This window comes from Antennarius striatus, chromosome 13, assembly GCF_040054535.1.
Source record: "Antennarius striatus isolate MH-2024 chromosome 13, ASM4005453v1, whole genome shotgun sequence".
NCBI classification, from domain to species: Eukaryota; Metazoa; Chordata; class Actinopteri; order Lophiiformes; family Antennariidae; genus Antennarius; species Antennarius striatus.
In genome coordinates, this window is record NC_090788.1 from 19,361,964 (window position 1) to 19,380,147 (window position 18,184).

General features: G+C 46.0%; 1 protein-coding gene across 2 annotated transcripts; it reads right to left on the minus strand.

Annotated features, from left to right (window-relative positions):
- Positions 1 to 973: 973 nt before the first annotated feature.
- Positions 974 to 16,062, minus strand: fgfr4 (fibroblast growth factor receptor 4). Of its 2 annotated transcripts, XM_068330713.1 has the most exons (21): positions 15,401 to 16,062; positions 13,187 to 13,390; positions 9,755 to 9,939; positions 9,517 to 9,667; positions 9,347 to 9,397; positions 8,240 to 8,509; positions 7,847 to 7,936; positions 7,596 to 7,762; positions 7,395 to 7,518; positions 6,831 to 7,021; positions 6,592 to 6,730; positions 6,079 to 6,272; positions 5,651 to 5,796; positions 5,201 to 5,322; positions 5,006 to 5,116; positions 4,261 to 4,451; positions 3,342 to 3,464; positions 2,633 to 2,703; positions 2,228 to 2,365; positions 1,980 to 2,085; positions 974 to 1,877 (listed from the first exon to the last, which is right to left on the minus strand). In XM_068330713.1, the coding sequence occupies exons 2-21, from the start codon at positions 13,272 to 13,274 to the stop codon at positions 1,701 to 1,703; spliced, it is 2,835 nt and encodes a 944-aa protein (XP_068186814.1). In that variant the 5' UTR covers positions 13,275 to 13,390; positions 15,401 to 16,062; the 3' UTR covers positions 974 to 1,700. The 2 variants fall into 2 exon arrangements, with proteins under 2 accessions (XP_068186814.1, XP_068186815.1); XM_068330714.1 differs by lacking the exon at positions 15,401 to 16,062 and having other exon boundaries at positions 13,187 to 14,159.
- Between the last annotated feature and the right edge of the window lie 2,122 nt (positions 16,063 to 18,184).

Sequence of the window (18,184 nt, forward strand, 5' to 3'; positions counted from 1 at the left end):
CTGGTTGGTTAGTACCTTTGCCAAAACCATCTGTACCCAATTGATCAGTGGGCAAAAACTGAGCAATAATTTCCATGACTCTTGATGAGACTTAGACCAAATCAGACCCCATAAAATTTGGTGCCGCCCCGCGATTTCTTCCCTGTCTTTGACATTGTTGGGTGTCTTTTTTGTTTCAAGCTTTTCGATGAGACTTAATTGAATAAAAGGGAACTGTTTGGTGCAGGTATATGCTCTACTGAGTCTGATTACCCTTTAACATGTAAAACCACAATTCAGCTATGTAGCACTAGCTCCACTCCACTTGACTCGCCACAGTATCGGATGTTTTCCATTAGGATAGCACACCCTCGGGGTAGATGGATGCTGCACACTACTACCATGGCATTATCTTCAGCACAACACGCACCCCTCCACCCTCTCCTGACCCCCTCATCAGCTGTTTTAGACAGACATGTCCGCACCTCCTCCATATAGCAACCTCAGTAAAAAACCTAAAGAAGACTTTCAGATTGGTTTGTGCTCTCCGGGAGATGCTTGCTTGGAAGAGATGATGAAATCCCTGACCAATCAGTGATGTTTCGGTATTTCTTATCCAACAGTGGTCATGAGTACTAAGTCTAACTTGGGTTGGAGGCTGGTTGAAGCTTAATGTGGATTTCATTCAGTCAAGCCATCTTAACACACACAGATTGGAGATTTGAGCATTTTTATAAAAAGTGAAGGTGTAAACAAATTTTACTGTCATTTTTCATATGTATATTCCTTAATATATTCTACTGAGGATGTCAACAGGTTCAAATTTGGCAGGAAACCTGGACATGAAGTCAGAATGACCAACTCCGACAAGTTTGGCATTGAAAATATTTAGTCTTCTCTCATTTTGCCTCCATTAACCTTCATATTTTTTGTGTCATTCAGAATAATTTATAAAAGGCAATTGTCTTTCTGTTGTTGATATGTACATACAACATTTTAATATTCTAATATATTCACAGGAAATCATAAATTCAGGCACTGCCACTATAGCAACTTCTTAGCACAAGATATCCTGAGATTTAAGACTGTTTTCTTTTTAAATAAGCAACAAAAGTAAAATAATCTTATATAAAGAGATTTATATTTAACAATCATTTTCCTCTTTTTTTTATAATAGCAAAATAAATCTTTTTTTTTTTTTTTTTTTGTAAAAATGTCTTTACTATCCAAGGTTTCGAGCCCTGGTTTTGGGTTGAGATTGTGAGATCATTGTCTGTCACCTCTCTAAGGAGAGCTGATCAAAGAAAGCCTGTGAGTCTCTTCTGTTGTATTAAGTGTCAGAGCCGATAGTCCCAAGTACCGCGTTTGTTTGTCCTGGTTTCTCCGATCCCTCCTCAGCTCACAGTGAAAGTTCAGTCCTCAAACATTCACGATGTCTTGAAGCTGAAGCCCACTGGCCTCACTGATCCGGGTGCATATATACAGCATGTGTGTGAGTGTGTGTTTCAATGTGCGTGTATGAATGCCCCAACAACACCTAAAGGCCGAGTCTGGAGCCATAATGGAAGACCAGATGAAACCTGATGAGGATTAAAAACTTTAGAAATGCAGCTGTGGAGCTCCAACATGACCGCCAGTGGATGTGTCACATGATTGGACCGCCCAGGAAGTGAGTCATCTTTGTAGCGCTGTGGTCACGTCTGTAAAACGCGTGACTGTCTTCAGTTGTCCGCTTTCTTCACGTCCGTCCGCGCTCGCACGTCCTGGTAGCCCAGGAGACAGGGGTCGGTGGACAAGGCATCGTGGGTAAAAACAGAGTCATTGTCGGAGGAACAGGAGCTGGATGTGTCCTCACATGACGGAGAATACTGCTCGAAAGGTGTGGACAGGTCCAGGTACTGAGGGGGGAGAGGAAGTAGAGAAATGAAGGTTAAAGCAGCAGTAAAGCAACGAAGGACAACACCTAAGCTACCCCATCAGGGTATGTCTGAGACACCCACCTCATCAGAGATGGACAGCAGCGCCCGGTCCAGCTCCTCCACCAGCTGCTTGAACGTCGGTCGCTGGGTGGGAACGGCGTGCCAGCACTCACGCATCATCATGTATCTGCAGACAGGCAACAGACACACAAGTCGTGTCTACAGTCTAGACGTCAGACATTCAACGCTGCCAAAGCCCACAATCCTTGGTTTAGGTTTCCTGCAGCTGTAAGGTTAAAAACGTTCTATGAAGACAACTTCCTGCTTACAGTTCATGTGTGCAGTTGGAGGGTTTGTCCATACGATGGCCTTCCTTCAGCAGCTTGAAGAGCTCCTCAACGGGGATACCAGGGTAGGGTGAGCCCCCCAGCGTAAAGATCTCCCACATCAAGACACCAAACGACCACCTGAGCACAGCCAGGAAGAAAAGGTCATGGTCATGTCTTGTATTGTCCGGTATTGTCTTGTGTGGTCTAAGGGGGGGGGGGCTACAAATGTCTATTATAAAACCGAAGGAGCCCTTTTGGGATCAATGAGAAAAGTTGTGTTTGGCTTAAAATGTGACAAGGAAAGAAGAAAGGATTCTGTCCCAGAGTTCTACATAATATGTTTGGATCTGGTTTTGAGGTCCCCAAAATGTGTGCGTGTGTGTGTGTGTGGGGGGGGGTACTTACACATCACTCTGGTGTGTGTAGACTCTGTCGAACAGGGCCTCTGGTGCCATCCACTTCACTGGCAGTCGTCCCTGCAGGGCGCACCAGAGTGTTACCACTGCAACACTCTCTTCATCGCAACACATTTTCCTTCCTGTCTCACTGTTCAAGTGTTTTTCTTCCAAATTCTAATTCTCTATGCTCACTCAATGCTCCTTTTCAATCCGTCCCCCGTCTCCCCTCGTCTCTAATTAAATCCCATTAAGCCCTGTGCCAATCAGGGGAGAGCGTCAGACATCTTTCTTGAGACGTATTAAACCTGTGAAAGAGTCTGGAGGAGGAACCTGACTGAGAAGGAGGCATGTTAGCATCACAGCTGATAGTTTTTAATAAACTACTACCTCCAACACTTTTATTCATTCAAAAAAAAAACCTTAATATGGGTTCACCTTGAATTATGGTAACATAACACCTTATCAACTCAGCATTTTTTGATGCAACAACACTTCGTCTTAGGCTAGGTCACAAAAAGATAAGCCAGATTTCAGCGTCCCTCTAAAGCTGATAAAGCACATTATGCAACATTAAAGCTCTAACAGTGGAAAATGGAAGCAGTTAATGTAGCTGTGCCCAACCAGACAGAGAAACTACTGGCCACCACGTTCTTCACCGAAACGTTCAGGAACAGGAAGTGGACCCTGAAAACATGACGCCGGCATCGGTAACTCACATTGGTGGTTTTCTTGTAGTAGTCGATCTGGTGGACTCCTCTCGCCAGGCCAAAGTCAGCTATCTTCATCACATTGTCCTCTGTCACCAGAACGTTTCTAGCTGCCAAATCCCTGTGGATGCACTGCAGAGACAAGAGGGAGAGTCAAAGATCCAGAACCCTGAAGTGTAACCGGTCCGGGTGAACAGGGTCGAAGAAATACAGCCTGGTTTGGAAAATGGGCTTCACAGCTTCGTTTTGTGTTGTTCTGTTTAAGCACAAAGTTTGAATTAATTTTACTATCACAAAAGCTCTTTTGACTTTAGACTTTTGGCACGTTTATGTTCATGTTGTAAAAACACAGAGTCAGCGCAGGCAGACATGATTTGAACATAAAGTCAACACACAGGGCCTCATTTTAGTGAACACAACAAAAATAAAATGTCTTTATATAGGAGCCCAAGGCTGGAGTAAAAACAAGGAGAAAAAGAAAGGCCCTGTTTGCCCACTTTGAATGGATGTCATTAAGTTTATTTTGGTTTTCTTTCGAAATAGACGTGGGATTTGTGGGGACGAGCAAAACGAACCAGCCTCGGTTTGTGGGTCTCTCCTAATGGAGGGTTAGTTTCAAGCTCCTGCGTTCTTGCAGGGCCGTACAGCCAGAAACTTGATGCCTACACCCAGACGATAGTTCTGCTGACTGTTTGCTAGCAGATTCATTGCGGTGATTTCAAAGACAAAGAGATGGACAAATGGATGAAGAAAAGAATCGAACAATAAAGAGAAAAAGACAGACAAACAAGATATGAAGGGTCATAAAGACTTAAAACAGAGGCGAGGATGAGAGCCCATGTCCAAAAGCCCTAAGTTTCTATGACACCACCAGACAGCTGCCGTATCTCCTGGGATACATCTACCTCAGGTTACATCCTGTCTTTACCCTCTTAGAGGCGAGGTACTCCATCCCTCTGGCAACCTGGTAGGCGCAGGACAGCAGGTCTTTGAAGGTGATCTGCTCTTCAGGCACCTTGGTCATATCAAAGGTGTAGTCCATGCCTGGGGGCCGCCGGGCTCGTAGGTACTCCCTCAGACTGCCTTTGGAAGCATACTCCACCAACACATACAGAGGTCCTGGGGGTGAACACAGACAGATGAGGGCTGGGACGTCTCTATTGTTGCTTTAGCCCAGAGGCTGGGACCACCATCGTTGACACGCCAACTAAATTACAGGTTTTTGTTGTTATTCAAAATAAAAATGCGGTATGGAGTGGGTAAGGCAAAGGCATTGCTTCCTTCCTAAAATAAGGGTGTGTGTCATAATTAGTCCTGACAAGGAGAAAGCTCTTGTCAACCATTGTTCTAATCTTTAGCTCAAGATCCAAGAGGACCATCAGTCTAACTATCAGTTTTACCATTGGTCCATTTTACCATTGGTTTCCCAGTGTCTGATTAACAAACTATCTAACCATAGGATTAAAGGTCAATTTATTTGTGGATTTAACCATTAGATTAACGATCAGGTTAACCATCAATTTGCAACTTCCAGTGTAACCGTTGGTTGACCCGTCGCTTTAACATCGTACTAACCGCCGGTCTATGTAACCACAGGTTTAACCTCAGCAACTCGTCCACAAGTTGACTTCCACGGCATCAAAATGAAAGGTTCACTCAGGTCAGACCCTCACCATCCTGTGTGCAGACTCCCAGCAGGTTGATGATGTTCTTGTGTTTGTCCATCACCTTCATTAGCTCCATCTCTGAGATGAGGTCTGCTAAGTCTTTGTCTGTGGCGTCATCTGAGGAAAGAAATGGATAACATTTAGAAAAAGCTCGTCCTCTCCCTGGGTAGCAGATACTACTAACACCGGTTTCTTTCCTACCTTTGAGCATCTTGACTGCCACGGTGCTGGACTGATCCAGACAGTCCTTGTTGATGCCGTAGGCCTCAGCTCTGACCACCTGACCAAAGCAGCCTTCTCCAAGAGGTTTGCCCAGCGTTAAACTGGCAACACAAAGTGAAAGTAAGAATGTCCAAATGAAAACTCTGCAAATCCATAATTCAGGGTTCTGGTTTCTTTAAACACAAGTTGTGTAAAGCCACGACTGGGTTGTGGGCTTGTTTCTTTTTACGTCCCCCACACGATCAGACCAGAGCTACAAAGTCTCATGAAGCTGGATCATCAAAGAGAAACTAAACTTAGCAAAGAAAAACTTAAGCAAACCGTCAAAGTAACAGTTAGAAAAATAATCTCAACTCATCTCTTTTAATAACTACAAATGTAGGAGTTGGTGTGAATTCTTTCCATTATATCTTTTGTGAAAGCTCTTACTTCTCTCTGGGGAATTCCCAGTCTGGATCACATGGCAGCTCAAACTCCATAACTCCAGCCAGCATGGGAGAGCAGCCGGACGACAGGCGCGCCACCCTCATCAGCGATGCGCTGGATTTCCCTGATGAGTTTGACTCCACTGAGTACTACACAACAAGACACAAAGCCAGCCATTAGCCACACTTCAGCTCGCTGCATCACTCAAAGGCTGTGTTTGGCATCACGGCAGCTGAAGGCCTCCTTCTTTTCACAGTTCCGAGGGGGAGTTCTTCGTGGCCCACCCTATCCCAGCATTCATTAAACACTGGAAACAACTACTTTCCCCCAAAAAACCTCTCAGTAGAAGACCACAGCCTTTGACAGAGGTGGCTTCAGGAACCCATTAGAGAAATCACATTTGAGTTCCCATGATGCTTTGTGCTATATACCTGTCTGCGAAGAGGAAACTTAGAGAGTTTCTGGACAGGGAGGGCGTCAAAGGGCTCCCTTCTCGGGTGGACCTGCATCCGGCACAACACCACAATGACGATGGCCATGATGAGAGCCAGGAACCCACAGGCGTAGATGATGATGTCGGTGTACTTGGTCTCCATTGTGTCCATAGCATCAGCCGCTTCCTCCTCTACAGGAAGATGTGCGACATTTTTACAACCATCTACCCCAATGGTGAAAATAAAAAACTAACATTCAAATTCTCTTCAAAAAGCCTGCTTCACTCCCTGGATCTATTATTTAGGAATTTAAAAGCCATTTAAACTTTCTCTCTGCATGTTGATCAATGTGTAATTATTCCACATTCGCTGATGACACAGTCATTTACTCTCAAACATCTCTGGATTAGTATTTAGTGAGAAACCTTTAACAAACACATTAAAATCCTCCTCAGGGATAAAGCCATCAGATATTCTAAGACTCTACAGAGAGCAGCTCCAACTGGTTACCTGAGATGACGGAGAGCCAGGCAGACTGATGGGCGAATCCGATGGAGTTACCAGCCAGACAGGTGTACTCTCCTGCATCCTCCATGGTCACCTTGGACAGGTAGAGCACCTCCACCTCTGACATGTTCAGACTCCCAGTCTGCACGGCAAGGACAAAGCAGCATAAACACTTATGCAACAATCACGCAACTACTGTTTAGAGGTTTGTAGCTTCTAATCTCTCGTCTGAAGTCACCAACCTTGAGGATCTGAACATAAGGAGTCCCGTCGGCACCGTAGCGACTTCCGTTCCTTTCTATGTGTTTGAGCCACTGAATGTGAGGCTGGGCATCGCTGTAGACTTTACAGTGGAACTGGACGTCAGTGCCGACCACCGCCGTGGTGTTGGCCGGCAGGCCGGCCTGCAGGATGGGCCTGTGGGGGGACCGTTCTGCATAGGGAACAAATTGGAAAGAGAGATGAGAGCAGATCTCTCATCTCTGATGCATTTGTGTTCTGGCAAAGGAGTAGGAAATGCCAATTTGAAGAGACGGTTCCATGAACATGGCTCTTTGTCGGCCGGACTCCCTCTGATCTGTGGTTACTGTCGCTCTCTGATCTCGTTAGCCCCCCCTCCCCACGGCCGATGGGACAGAAACTGACCCGGTGGTGAATGCAGAGCGAACAAATGAACAAACAAACCGCAGCATTCTGTCACAAATCAGGTAGAAAACTGAGCCTGACTGTCCACATCCCATGACATCATGGACACACACACACACACACACAAGGGCATGGCACACTGCAGATCATCTGTTTCTTACCCAGGACATCGAGCACGTAGCTGTGGGTGATGGAGCCGTACTTGTTCTCCACCACACAGGTGTAGTTTCCTCTGTCTGACGGCACGACGCTCTCCATCACCAGACTCCAGTGCTGGTGTCTCAGCTGCCCAACGACATCAGAAGATTATCACCAGAATCCAGCACGACAGGAAAGAAACACGAACTTTATGCCCTCCTCACCTTTATGCCCCCGATGCGATGCTCTCCTCGAAATTCACGTCCGTTTTTGAGCCAGCGGATGCTGGGCATGGGGCTGCCCATGGCAGGACAACGAAACTTCACCGTGTTCCCAGCAGGAACAGCGTAGAGCTTCTTCTCCATACGGGGGATGTGAGTCCAGTAGGGGCCTGTGTGGATGGTCATTGAGATGTTAGTTAGAATGCTCCAGAGCTTCACGTGTTTCAGCCACTTCACCAAACAGGACGACTGACCTCTGGAGAGGTAAAGCTGGTCGTTCTCAATCTCAGCAGATGAATCCTCCAGGTCGTTATCCTCGTCATCATCGCCTGACCCCAGAGAGTCTGCAAGAACGACAAATGAAATCGACATGAAGAATCAGTATCCAAAAAGAAAAGTTAGTAATGAAGAAACACAGAAAATATTTGCCTTTAAAATGTGGAAACCTATGAATTTTTGACTGCCTTTAAGCCAAAATCAGGACTCCTAATGCTCCTAATGTGGTTTAGCACTTCTTCACACTGCTGGATATTAACTTCCTGTTAACCATGAATCCATTGAACCAACTCCATCATGGTGGAGGAAAAACTGAGTTTGTGAACAAGAGATTTATTTTTTTTCTCTTTAAAACGATGCTCTGTCCTCACCGGCCACGCTGATGGTGAAGTTCCTCACAGGCTCTTTGCTTCCACGGAGAACACAAACGTAAACACCCGAGTCCTCGTACGTCACGTCCGTGATCTCCATGGTGACGCCGCGGATCTGGACGCGGGGCGTGGCCAAAACGCGACTCCCATCCTTGTACCAGCTCACCGCCATCCCGGGACGGGTGCTCATGTCGCAGCGCAGCTTCAGGATGTTTCCGGGTTCTATCAGAAGATGCTCCGTGGTGTCTTCACTGAGCTCCTCCATAACATCTGCTCACACACCAACACACACACACAAAGCGTTTACACACTGAATATTTATTTTTCTTTACATTCCATCAGGTCTTTATCTCTTCTTGTTCATCGGCGATTTTCATTTCATGCTTTCTTTCTTTGCCTCCGTTTTCTGACCAGTGTTTATTTCTTTATCTCCCTTCCGAGCCAAAAGGCATCCCCTAACCTACGACCTTTAAGTTCTCCAAGCCTATTATTTCCTAGTGCCCCCCCCCCACAAACACACAATGAGGTCACCATGGAGACCAGGAGGCCCTGCCCGGCCCACTCCTCCTCCACACACCATCCTCCCTCTCTTTCTTGAGCGCTCCACAGAAAGAAAAGCACTGAAGGAAGAGAGAGAGTAGCTAATGAACATGTTGCAGCCTGACAGTGGACAGGGGGAAAATCTGAGGGGTGGTGAAGGTTCAATGCCGATCTGAGTGGGGGGGGGGGGTTCAGACTGGACTCCACACAGACGGACAGACCATCACCGGTCTGTCGCCTCCAGCAACAACTTCTTAAAGATACCCAAACTAAACATGGCCGCCAACATCATTACTTTAAAATTGTACTATAATCACAACGTTGAAAAATAAACTTATTCTTGAATTATTCTCTACTCCCAATCAAAATATCTTCTCATCTTGTTTATTTAACACTATTTCAGTAAGACTTCCACTAAGTATTTTGATCCTTATATTAGATTTTCAAACCAAATGTTAAGGCTTAGTTGATCAGGCTCAAAATGCTCTATCAACTTCAATATTTTGCAAACAAACATGAAAAATATTAACATGCAATTTTTTAAAAATTTGTACTCAATTGCTGTACCTGTGGGGATTTCATCAGTAGCGAGGTTCACGGTTTGGGTGATGATGGTACCTGTGGAAGAAAAAAAACCAGACATCTTCTAACACAATCGATGCTAAACTGACACTGATTGGATGTAGACTTCTCTTTCGTGAGAAGGTGCACAGGTAATGGTGACTGGAGGGTCTCACCAGGCAGAACCTCCAGCCAGGCCGACTGCATGGCCTGCACCGCCTGTCCCCCGTGTGTGTTCTCAGCCAGGCAGATGTATTCTCCTGCATCCTCCAGACTGACGTTGGACAGATGCAGAACGTTGATCTTGGAGCCTTTGCTCTGCAGGGCCTGAAAGGAGGAGCAAACTGGATGAAAACACAATCGGTCCGGAGGTGCATCAGTTGTTTTGTCATTGTGTTCTAGTTGTGTTCCCACCGTCAGAGCGCGGAGGCGAGGCGGTTCTTCCAGGCTCTTCCCTTTCACAGCCTCCATCTTCAACCACTGCACCTTGGTGGACGCCGGCCAGTGGACTTTACACAGCAGCTTTGTCTGCTCCCCCACCACCACGGTGGTGTTTTCTGGGTAACCTGGAAGTATCAGGGGCCTGGACACCCGGAGACCTGCAGAAGTAGAAGGACATTTGTCATCACGTTAAGACACTGTGGTCAGATCAGCTTTCATGAACGACACTGTGATGAGCCACCTCCTGACCGGGATCTATATTTAGACTTTTATTATTAACACTAAGCTAGCAACAGATGCATGATGGTCTTTTGACAGAATAACGTGACCTGCAACCAACCCGTACAAACATCTACACCTGTCCCAGTACAGTGTTCCTTCTGAGGTAGAAGTACGTCCTGTTCCTGAGCAGGAGCCGCTGATGGAGTCCCCTAATTACCCAGAACCACTCACGTCATGAGCGGCCACAGTACCATCCATTCAACGGGCCGCTCGGCCATTCATGGTCCGCTCGGGAGCGTCACAGGGAGCGTTTGTGCACCCTGACCGTGGCCTCGCTCGCCGCTCAGCCACTTACAGCGGGCAATTTCCAGGGCAATTTTCTGTGTGATTGCTTCCTATAGGAGTCTGACTGAAAGGCAATCTGCTCCTGTTGCTCCTCTGAATGACCCAGAAGACAAGGAGTTGAGGTTCAGGAGCAAACACACCCCTCAGGAACCAGCAAAGAAAAACTAATTCATCGAGAAAGAAGCACGAGGAGACAGATTTCCATTTAATGGGGTTCACAGTAAACCAGTCGACACCAGCGACGGTCACACTGGGGGCCGTGCTAATGAACTTGTGGAGAACTTGACAGTGCCCCCGGTGCCCTGGAGTTGAACTCACGGCAGAGTGTGAATTGTCACCCAGAGGCGAGGGGGCAAACAAAACACAACACAACACAAACACACCGCCGGCTGGTAAGAGCCGGTCGGTCGGTCAGCCCGTCGGCTGGGTTGCCAGCGGCGACCGGCTGAGACAATGAGGATGTTCATACCCCAAACGGGGGGTGCAGCAGCGGAACCCCCACAAGACGGTCTCCATCAGGGCAACTCCATTAGCAGAACACCAGTCAGTCTGTCCCTGATCAAAACCTCATGCTGGAAAATACCTGACATAAGACAACCAGAAGAACCCAGAGAGAACCGACGCAGAATGAGTGAATGAACCAATGAATGAACCTATGCATTGTTCACTCATTCAATCATTTTCAAAACCTCTTCTTCCACTTTCGCGGGTCACGGGGGTTGCTGGAGCCTATCCCAGCTGACTTAAAGGCAAAAAATAAGGAGACGCTCCAGACCAGCATCACAGAGCCACGTGAAACACCAACAACCACTCATGCACACGCTGACAATTTAGAACCAACCAATTCAGATGAAGCCTCATGTTTCTGGAGAACCAGGAGAGAACCCACACAAACATGGAGAGAACATACAAACTGGAACCTGGAACCTTCTTGCTGTGAGGCGACAGCTCTGTGTCGTCATGCTCCATTATTATTATTATTATTATTATTATTATTATTATTATTATTATTATTATTATTAATATTATTATTATTACTATTATTATTATTATTATTAGTAGTAGTAGTAGTAGTAGTAGTAGTAGTAGTAGTAGTAGTATTGTTGTTGTTGTTGATAATAATAATAATAACCTTAATATTACTACTAATAATATATTATTATTAATAATAATAATAATATAATTATAATAATAATAACATTAATATTACTACTACTAATAATATATTATTATTATTATTAATAATAATAACAACATTAATATTACTACTATTAATAATAATATATTACTATTATTATTGTTATTATTTTTATTTTATTTTTTATTATTATTATTGTAGCTGTTGTTGATGTTGTTGTTATTGTTAACATAACACTATAAGAGAAGAGTTAGGGCTCATCAGTGTGTGTCTCTGCTGATGGAAACAACACTGCTGCTGTGGAAGGAGTGAAGTGTGATGCTAGAATCTGTTTCTGATCAACAGCCAGTGGAAGGGTTTCCTCGTGGAGCGTCCCACAGGATTCCGCACTAATGAATACTTTCTGTCTGTTTTCACTGTTTAGCTGCTCAGCGGTCCAACAGGTGGCTCAGGCCTGAACACTGACCAGCAGATGCACTCCAGATCGTCTGCCAAACCACTCCTTGTGTGCACACATTTTTTTTTTAAATTGACATTGTCCGACACATTCTCATCTCCCCGGTGCTCACTTTCATTACAATAATCAACAATTTGGTTTTCATGTTGATGATGTGGGAGAAGTCAAAACCGAGGGAAAAACATAGCTTGAGTCCGATCGTCGCATTTAGCTGCATGTGGTTAGCAGCATTACATGTTTACTTCTGAGCCTGAATAAATCATCTACATAGAGCATGAGGATCGTCTGAGTCTAATAATAGAAGGTTAAGATTTTATCACATATTAAAAAACAAAATTATCTCTTGAAATAATTATTTTTCCCCTTATTTTTTTTATTTAAGACAGCCCAGGAAAGTGTGACTGCATCTGGGACTGAATCTGTTTCTCCGCTGGGGGAGACCGAGGCGTCCCCAGACGCAACTGGATCGTGTTAATCTCGTAAACGCAGGAAACCTTCTCTCCACTTCTTTCATGATCTCAGGTTTGTGGGCGACTCTGCCTCAACAGCTCCCGTTATCAATCTCCTGTCCCATGAAGAAGTCTTTAGGTTGGTTTCTGAGAGCCTTCCTGTAGCCGCGGGCCCCGGCTGGCCCCTTCAGAAGAGGGGCCACGGAGACAGGAAAAGAGACAGACGTTCTGCGCCCGATGCCTCGGGGGCAAGAATCCACTTTGTCTTTCATCAATCTACACATTCTTAGAAGGACGTCAGGGGAATCCTTTAATCTGGAACCGGTCGGCTCTCAGGTGAATCTGCTCCTCAGACGTTCTGATCATGAATGATTCCGTAGATCACGGCTTCATCTTCCAGTGAACTTCACAGCTGACAATAGCTAACTTTTTGCATTGGCTCCTGTTTTGTCATGCATGAAATAAAAGCCCTGCAGCCCCTTCCTCATCTTCCTCCTCATCCTCTACAGCTGGCATGCAGCCAAGGAGATTTACACTTCCGAGCCTCGCAGCGTTGAACAGACCAGGCCGGGACATTTACAAAAAACACCAAGCACTTTTCCCCCCTTCCTCACGCCATCCAGAGCTGGACTACACTCGCTTCCCTTTACCTCCTCTATCGCCACACCAGCCTAGAACCCATCCCTCTAACAGAAGGTGGACTGAGAGGAACTTTTCTCCTATGAAGGAAAGGTTTTGTTGCAAAAAAAAAAAAAATCTCCCAAAATAAAGAGGAACCCAGATGTTTGCCTTACCTCTGGTTCTTCCTTCATCGACGGTCCTGGCAGAGACTTCCTCCATCAAACACAGCAGAAACACCCAGAACATGCAGATCTTTGCCATCTTCTCCGTGACGTGTGTCTTGAGATTAAAAGTTCACGTTGAAAAGCCTGGGCTTGGCCTCAGAGCCCAATCCCTGGCATCAGATTCTTCGGACCCAGTGTCCTTAAACTTGGTTCCTGTTGGGGGAAATAAAGCACAAGAGGTTACCTGATGGTCCGACTGGACTCTTTAGGACATCTGAGACACAAGAACACCAACTCAGTTAAAGACTAGATGACAAAAAACACAAACAAGCATCCCAACAAATAATTGATACTCTTCTGACTTCTTATTAAGATTCTGTTGACGGTACGTCTGGTCTGCCTGATACTCTCCAGTCTCTACAACCTCCTGAATGTGGAGCAGGAGTGTTGTCGCCTGCTGTTTGTCAATGGACAGCACTCTGTCTAACAGGGGATAATGGACCCTCGCTAGAAAAACACTTGAAACTTGCCAGGAAGCTGCAGAATGTGGAGGAGCAGCAGAGAAAATGGGATGGCAGCTGACGAGGCTTTAGCTTCAGGACCAGAGGTGGAACTGCTCAACAACCATCGACATGAAGTCGGAGCGCCATTCCTCTCGCCGCATAAGATAACAACAAACCTGACTGACTGTTTGAGTGCCTGGTCCACAGATCATCAGAAAATTAGAAAACCAACCACCCAATGACACTTTGACATCTCCAAAGGTTTGTCCCAACTCCTTCTACCAACATCTGGTCTACTGGTTCCACCACTGTCTTGTTCCTTAGGAAGGCTACCTGCACAGGAAACTTTCACAAACAAAGTTTCCGAACTTAAATAAGTATATTTATAATAAATCTGTTGTATTTTACTCTGATGTGCATCACTATAAAATCACAGTTTCAGAATACTCCACATCCGCTGCAGGCAGTGTGTTCTCTGCATTCACATGTAAAAACAGACCAACCCCAATTAAAAAAGACACGCTAAAGACGTTTTAATCCGGATTGAAGCGCAGCAGCATCGCAGTAAACTCTCTCTGCTCTCATGTTGACAACCAACAAAGAATAAAGGAGTAACTGACAGCGAATTTTCTCCTGTGAGTTGGGCCAACTGCGCTCCGGCGCCAGACCCCGGTGCCGCTCTCCACGCCTGCAGACCGCGCCCACACACACACAAACACACACACACACACGCACACACACACACGCACGCACACACACACACACACACACACACACACACACACACACACACACACACACACACCAGCTTGAATGAAACGTATTCTCCCTCTCAATTAAGGTCTGGAAAACGTTTCCACTCCAGCTGCTGCTGCGCTCGGCTGGAGCCACAAACACTCGTGGATTCTCCTCTTCAGTCAAAGACGTCACTGTACAGCCTGACTTTATAAATCTGTAAATAAACTCTAAAAAAAAATTTCCACATAAATTATCTTAATAAACTAATCATATGCTTATTTCTTTCACACTGGACTTTAATGCTGCCAGAACACCAGTCACACTTGTTCCTTCTGTCGTGTTTCCATCGTGGACTGGCTGTGGGGTCTGAGTGCTTGGCACGCGTACTGGCGTCAACCAATCAGCTCGATCAGATCGGAATCAATCAGCTCGATCAGATCGGAATCAATCAGCTCGATCAGATCGGAATCATTCAGCTCGATCAGATCCGAGTCAATCAGCTCGATCAGATCTGAGTCTGACGCGTCCTGGGATCAATTGATGCGTAAAATAAAGCAGGCAGATATTTACATAGAATTTGACTGCAGGTTTGATTGGTGTTATCTGAGAGGTGTGTGTCATCAGGCACCTCATGAGTGTGTGTGAGCATACATGAGTCCTGTTTGGGTGTTTAATGTGGGGTTTATTACGGTTTTGGGGGGTCTGATGAGTTCTGAGCGCCGGAAAACTTGGAGAAGAACTTTACTTTCTCTCATTGAATCCCGTTGGGAAACGACCTCACCTGCTTTAGTTCAAAATGTTAAGGTGGAATTGGGAGGATGTACTCTTCTTGTCTCTGAAAAGGTAGCCCATTCTGTTTTCCAGAACTTCTAAAAATAACAACAACAACAAAAAAACCTAATAAACCACTCTGCGCTCGGAAAGTTTGAGACTTCGGGAGGTTTTAATCTGACTCACACCCCGCAAACCAACAATCACCCACCTTTTCTCTGGGTCTGTCCGCCCTGTGATGACTGGAACCCGGGTAGAAGTCACAAGTTTCTCCAGTCGACACAAGTGAACACAGAAATCCTCATTTGCTGTATCCCTTTTCCTCATGCGCATGTGAGCGGGTCTCTGGTTTTTTTGTGTGTCCAACCAGAACAACGCTATAAATCCATCAAGCAGCCCCCCTTTGGAACACGAACGACAGCTGCCGGGGCTCCTGGAGACCGGCGCAAGGAGCTCTGACCCGCCGGGCAAAGTCCGCTGCAGCCCTTAGGACGTTAAATCCATGGCGAGAAAGAAAACCAAACACGGAGCGAAAGCGTGGACTTTGCGCGGATAAAAATCAGTCATTTAACGACAAACAAATCCGATGAGAGAGTGGGAAAAGTAACCGATCCCGATAAAAGTCGGTTTGGTGGAGCGTGCCCGCGGCGGAGAGCCCCCTCCGGCTCCTGGGTGACTCTTCACATGCGTCTTTACGCAGCGCTTCTCCCTCCGCGGCGAGAGTATCCCGTGGAATCCGAGCCCAGCCGCAGGAAATGTGGAGCTCAGCCTCCTCGATCCGACTGGAATCAGAGGGAGAGAGAGGGAGAGAGAGGGAGAGAGAGGGGAGCAGGAGACTGGGTCCTTCACACACCGACCTCCTACCGCACACTGCTGGGCTCCGGACGGCAGTCACAACAACAATGATCTGAGAGGCCAGGGGAGCAGGAGGGAGGAGGAGGAGGGGAAGACAGGAGGAGGGAGAGGGGAGGGGTGCGCTTCTGTCTCCCCCTGCCACCCCCCCCCCCCCCAACAGAGAAAAAAAAACCCACCCCATCCCTGGCAAATAAAAAAGCCCAGGATCCCCTTCTCTCTCTCTCTCTCCAATCCTCCTCTGGAAGCTTTTTTTTCTTTTCTTCACATTTTAAAAATTATTTTGCAGAATTCTCCAAATTTCATCCACTAAATCACTTTCAGCATCTTTATGAGGCCTCAGGATTTATGGGGTGAATTGCCGTCTATGTAAACAGAGCATTAAGGGCTCTGAAAAGCAGTCTAAGTGGCTGAATGCTCAGAGCCACAACATTTAAACAGCATCAGAAATCGGAGAAGAGCCCAGAATCCCAGCAAGCAGGATCAGGATCAGAACCCTGGTATCAGCAGGAGCCAGGATGAGCCTGTTATCGTCACAACCCCAACCTCTCATTCCTGTTTCAGCTTATAAACATGTTACTAATCATAGCCAGGCATGTGGAGTTGTGTTATGTGGAGACACACATTACACACATGCAAAAGGAAGTTAATGAGAGTGGAGTGGCCGACTAACGTCTGACATCGGTTTACAGTGGAGATAATAATAAAAAAAATTTAAAAAACCAGCTGATGATGACAATAAAATGATAACATTGTGATCATGCAAATCATGCATCCCTCCGCCCTGACTGGTTTTAACGCTGTGCTAATTCGTAACCATGAATTTGATTAGTATGTTTCCCTTCAGGGATTAGTAAAGTATACAAATTCAAATAAAATTTTTCAAAAAGAAGCTTCACCTTATCAGCAGCTGAAGGCTGGGGTTTACCAGGGTTGTAGTGATGTCAGGATTTAAAAAGACGATCTGTTATTTCATTATTTCTCACACAGTAAGAGACTCTTTTCCTGTTCTGTTGCTGCCGCTCTTCATCCTTACAAGAAGCTTTTATTATTGCTTTTGAAACATATGATTATCATCATCATACTTATGAGAATATTAATAACAATACATTCATTCTTTTTCTTTTTCGGCCACAAGTTCTTCTGCTTTGAATGGACCTTTTGAAGCCACACGTGGTTTTCTTTCGTTCCTGATGTAGCAGCAGTCGGAATCAACCTGTCCCTTCAGTCAGGACCCAAAGTCTGATTTAAATCTGAACAAAATGTCAAGCGTGTTGGGGTCATGGATTCATCTGTCACAAGAGGTGGAGTGTTTGGGTGTCCACCTACTTTTCTTCAGAATGTAGTTGTAAACTTGTAAAAGTAGATTTATGTAGAGGTAATGGAGTCGCTGTAACACATAATACATTTAGAGTTCCATGTCTTTCCAGCTGGCTGTGGCTAACGCTGGTGCTGATAAATGTGCTTTAGCTCCACAGAAGTCACTTCAGCCCCTCAGGACCCTTCAGGGATGGACTGCACGACAGCTTTTATTGTGAACAGAGACAGGATGTGCCAGAAAGAGAGGGCAATCACAGCGTACAAAGGTCCTGGCCCGGATTCAGACGCGGTTACATGATACCTGCTGTAGCAGCGCCAGCCGCGGGACGCTGGAGGAACCTGACCGATCTCCGCCCCACCTCACATAAAACCCCGGACAGAGATAGCACCCTCCTTCAGTTTTATCACTGGGACAGTGTGCTCACCGTGAGTGAGCGCAGGGTAAACTTAATGTGTTGAAATAAAGGCCAGATTTGACCTTTGACCCTGCGCTGCGGGGCTGCGAGTCAGACACGGCTTTACAGCGAAAGTCAAAGTACACAAATAAAGCAGGCAGAGTGGAAGTCATAAAGCAGATAAGAGCTGCGTGGTCGGCTGCTGGGCGGTGTGTGTGTCATACCTGAGTGTGTGTGTGTGTGTGTGTGTGTGTGTGTGTGTGTGTGTGTGTGTGTGTGTGTCACCTTCCCTTTGGTGACAAAATGAGAGTCTGTGGTGAGAATCATTTGTTTTGCATGAGGTTAGGATTTAGCTGTGTGATTACAGTTCAGGTAAATCTAAAGGACACGAGTGAACAGGTGAGTCAGGAGCCTGTGTTTCAGGGCCA